The sequence below is a fragment of the Mustela nigripes genome, chromosome 1, assembly GCF_022355385.1.
Source record: "Mustela nigripes isolate SB6536 chromosome 1, MUSNIG.SB6536, whole genome shotgun sequence".
In the NCBI taxonomy this organism is placed as follows: domain Eukaryota; kingdom Metazoa; phylum Chordata; class Mammalia; order Carnivora; family Mustelidae; genus Mustela; species Mustela nigripes.
In genome coordinates this window covers 263,074,176-263,078,889 of record NC_081557.1, presented here as the reverse complement: position 1 = coordinate 263,078,889, position 4,714 = coordinate 263,074,176, and the positions used below count along the sequence as shown (strand labels likewise).

Below are 4,714 nucleotides of genomic sequence, written 5' to 3'. Positions count from 1 at the left end.
TTCCAATTTCCCCCAAGTCCCTTCTCCTCTCTAACTCCCCTTGTCCTCCATGCTATTTGTTATGCTCCACAAATAAATGAAACCATATGATAATTGACTCTTTCTGCTTGACTTATTTCACTCAGGATAATCTCTTCCAGTCCCATCCATGTTGCTACAAAAGTTGGGTATTTGTCCTTTCTGATGGAGGCATAATACTCCATAGTGTATATGGACCACATCTTCCTTATCCATTCGTCCATTGAGGGACATCTTGGTTCTTTCCACAGTTTGGTGACCGTGGCCATTGCTTCTATAAACATTGGGGTATAGATGGGCCTTCTTTTCATGATGTCTGTATTTTTGGGGGTAAATACCCAGGAGTGCAATTGCAGAGTCATAGGGAAGTTCTATTTTTAATTTCTTGAGGAATCTCCACACTGTTCTCCAAAGAGGCTGCACCAACTCGCATTCCCACCAACAGTGTAAGAGGGTTCCCCTTTCTCCACATCCTCTCCAACACATGTTGTTTCCTGTCTTGTTAATTTTGGCCATTCTAACTGGTGTAAGGTGATTTTTTTTTAAATGTAAATTCAATTAATTAACTTAAAGTGTATTTTTTGTTTTGGGGTACAGGTCTGTGATGCATCTTATATAATACCTGGTACTCATTACATCACATACCCGCCCCAATGTTCATCACCCAGTTACCCCGTCTCTCCACCCTTCTGCCCTCCACCAACCCTCTGTTTCCTATGATTGAATTTTTTATGGTTTGTCTCCCTCTCTGGTTTCATCTTGTTTCATTGTTTTCGTCTTTTCCCCTATGATCCTCTGCCTTGTTTCTTAAATTTCAGGTATCAGTGAGATCATATGATAGTTGTCTTTTTCTGGTTGACTTCCTTTGCTTGGCATAATACCCTCTGGTTCCATCCACATTATTGCAAATGACAAGGTTTCATTTTTTTTGCAAATAGTCCCTCTTGAATTTAAAGTACTTGGATATTTATACTGTCTTCATGCAAACACACTAACATTTATTTCCTTTATAGGACATTCACACATCCCGTGTTGTTGCTCATGTCTTGCCATGTGGACATCTTTTACATAGGTAGAATCATTTTTTTTTTCCTCAGAAAATGTTTGAAAATAGTGGAGATGCTTTTTGCTTTACTAAAATAGTGTCATTTTTTTTTTCAGAACGTGTTATGAAGAAATGTTGAAAGAGTGAGTGTTTGATGGGATTTTTAGAAGTTGTAATTCTAAGATGTCTGATTTTTTTTTTTTTTTAACTTGTGCTGGGATGTGGAATGTTGCTGATATTTACACCTTATTGGCTTGGGAGATATCTTGAGATGGACAGGGTAAATCAATAGTGTTAAATTGGACAAAGCATCTTATGGATATAGGAGTACATCTTTGTCCCCATGCTTGTGTTATGCCTTATCTCATCCTGCAACTTGCAAGAGCTACTTATTCTTTTCTGAGGGGGCACAGGCTCTGCCAAAGGCAATCCATAGAACTGTAAAAATGCTGAGGTATGTCGTTCAAAATTCTGTTAAGTCATTATGTTGGCCCAGGATAATCATCTGCAAAGAAAGCTGGTAACAAGATTATCTAAAGCAGAGACTTTATTGTGGGGGAAGGATGTTAAAGTGAAGTGAGAACAGTTAGGAAAGAAGAGACTGTGAATGTATTTTGGTTCTGCAAATTCATAAGCAGAACTTGTACATTAAGAGCCAGGTGGAAATGAATTCTTCAGAATTTTTAGAAAGAATATGATACAGTCTGAATATATTAAGAAATTGAGGTTATTTAGCCAAAAAAAGCAGCTGAACAGGTTTTTAAAAATGTGTTAAATATAGGAGTGCCTGGTTCACTCATTTGGAAGAGCATATGACTCTTGGTCTTGGGTTGTGAGCTCGAGCTCCATGTTGAGTGTAGACATTACTTAAATAAAAAGCTCTCTATAAAAAATGTATTAAATATATTCTACAGAGAATACGGACTAATTCCTTCCCACTTTAGAGAACTGAGGATAAAGAAGGAGGTTTAAAAAATACCATAGGTTACAGGATTTAATTAAAAACTATAGCGAAAAGTTCCCAGGTTTGTAACAGGTGATCTTGAAATACAGAATAGTGCTCTGTTTGGATGGTTTATGTACCAGTTGGCATGCGTCTACTTGTATAGCCGAGTTGATATAGTCCTTGTTTAATGTTTGGAAAATAACCTTTCTGTCTCTTCTAGAGGCTACAGATGTCCATTATGTATGCACTCTGCTTTAGATATGACTCGGTACTGGAGACAGCTGGATGATGAGGTAGCACAGACTCCTATGCCATCAGAATACCAGAACATGACTGTGGATGTGAGTAGAATCAGTGCTTAGAACTTTTGAGATTCCTGGTTGATGTTGTGTTTTTTTTTGCCGTTTTGCTCAAATCTGTCTCAAAAATTCTGCTTTGGCATAGACACCAATGTGATGAAAGGACCAAATAATAGATTTTAGTTACTTTGAATTCAAAAGACCAGACCAAAAAAATACTAAGAATACCTTTATGCAGTTCTTCCCGACACTAGAGGGCAGACAAAAGCTTTATTCTGAATTATTTACATTTTACTCGTCAGAACCAGTCAGTAATGTAACTGAGTAGAGGTGAATTACTGGTCTTACGTTTTATTTTAATGATGTTTTATTTGTAATTATTTTAAATTTTATTTCAGGCATACAGATCTGTTGATTTTTGAAGATTACTTTTGTTTTCTAATGTTCATTACCCTTTTTATTCATGTGGATAATTGAATTGCTAGTAAGGTCAATGAAGGATCACTTTTAAAATCTAACAAATTATGTGGTGTTTTACTGCAGGTTTCAGAGTGCTATGTTCCATGTAGATCATTTTTTCAAATAACAGCTTTATTGAGATATACGTGCCATATAACTCGTCCATTTAAAGTGTGCAGTTTAGCACTATTTCGTATATTCTTGGAGTTGTGCAAGCATCATCATCATCAATTTTAGGATCTTTTTATTGCCCCCAAAAGAAATCCCATACCCATTAGCAGCCAGTCCCCAGTCCCCTAGTTCTAAGGCATCACTAATCTTTGTACATTCAGATTATATTCTTAATTATTTTCCAGTTTACAATTTTGAGCAAATTTGGAAGTTTTCTATTTATTATGGTATGACTGTTCTAAAGCTAATGCTTTTCTCGCATAGTAATGCAGTGATCTATTCTCAGGTTAACACCTTTTTTATTTTTGGGGATCTCAGTAGTAGAAGAGATTACTTCCCAAGTGACATCTTATTGTCATTTTAGGGATATGTCAAAAGCTTCTTTTTATTAAATTAGGAACGATTTTTTTAGACTTTAATTCATTCTTGGGGCATTAGAAACTTAGTATATTAAAGAATAAGCAAAAATACTAAAATTTTGTAAAGATTAGTTTTACTAACAAAGATAATTTTACAGGTGTCAAGGAAAAATAAATCATGTATGTTATTTTGAATTCTAAGTGTAGGTGTCAGTCAGATGATGCCTGTGTTAGATTTTTTAGACTAACTGTTCCCAAATTTAGACTGTTTGGGAACAGTTTTAAAATAAGTCTTCTTGACTCAAACCTACACTTCCATTTCTGAATTTAGAACTACCTTAATAGCCTCTTAGAGTTTTCAGGAAACAAATAAAAGGCATTTCTATTTAGGAAAATGTTTAGACTTAGGTATATGTGTTTCAGTTCATTGGTATGATTTTTGAGGAATTGTTTTGAGCAGACAGTGCCATTTTCTATCTATAAAGTTTAATATACTTAATTTGAATTCATTTCTTCACTTTTCAGATTCTCTGCAATGATTGCAATGGGAGATCTACAGTCCAGTTCCATATATTAGGCATGAAATGTAATATTTGTGAATCCTACAATACTGCTCAAGCTGGAGGATGTAGAATTTCACTAGATCAGCAATGACCAGTGTATGCTGCATTGGAAAACTCAGCATTTTCTGATTAGAAAAAGGCTATCTTTAGTATTCTGTTGTCATAATGTGTCAAAATCTATGCATTAGAGTTGATGTGTTTTGTACTAGTGTCACAGCATAAAATCATATTACATGGACTTAAGGATTCAGGGTCTCTTTATAGAATTATCATAGCTTTATATTGGATGAAAGCCACTGTGCTTGTCTTTTGATTGGAGATTCCTTTAGTGTCAGTTGTTTGGAAGCCAATGATGTTTGCCACTGAAATTTATATCCATAGAAGTATATCATACTTCCATGGAACTTTGCTTTAAGTGACACTATGCACGAAGAGTTCATGTCTAGTTCTTCATAGAACTGCACTTATTTCTCAGTATTATTCTTGACTTTTTAAGGGCTGTGCTATAATGAGAAGATGTTCTGTCTTACTGTTGAAATCTTATTACATATACTTTAGAATTTTCTAAGGCAGTCCTTGGGATCCTGTAAATGTGAATTTTGATGTAATAACTGCTAATAAAATTATATTGAAACTGTTTTATGGAAAGTTTTTTCCAAGGTTACCTGTTTTTGGCTCAACCTGAGCAATATAGTCATATGTATTTCTCTCTGTAAATACAAATATGCATACATATATATGTGTGTATATTTCTATGGAGAAACCTCTTTTTTTTTTTTCTTTTGAGGTATTCTTCCATTAGAGTAGTTGGGAAATAAAATAATAGAACTTTCCCAAGCCTTAGGAAAAACCAT

At 34.8% G+C, this 4,714-nt stretch overlaps 1 protein-coding gene across 2 annotated transcripts in view; it reads left to right on the top strand.

Annotated features, from left to right (window-relative positions):
- The window catches only part of RCHY1 (ring finger and CHY zinc finger domain containing 1), an 18,968-nt gene extending 14,470 nt beyond the window's left edge, over positions 1 to 4,498 (top strand). For both annotated transcript variants that reach the window (XM_059385251.1, XM_059385252.1), the window contains 4 exons: positions 1,032 to 1,090; positions 1,180 to 1,206; positions 2,230 to 2,350; positions 3,823 to 4,498. In XM_059385251.1, the coding sequence (XP_059241234.1) occupies positions 1,032 to 1,090; positions 1,180 to 1,206; positions 2,230 to 2,350; positions 3,823 to 3,951 (336 nt within the window). In that variant the 3' untranslated portion in view covers positions 3,952 to 4,498. The remainder of the gene's footprint in view (positions 1 to 1,031; positions 1,091 to 1,179; positions 1,207 to 2,229; positions 2,351 to 3,822) is intronic.
- Positions 4,499 to 4,714: the final 216 nt, after the last annotated feature.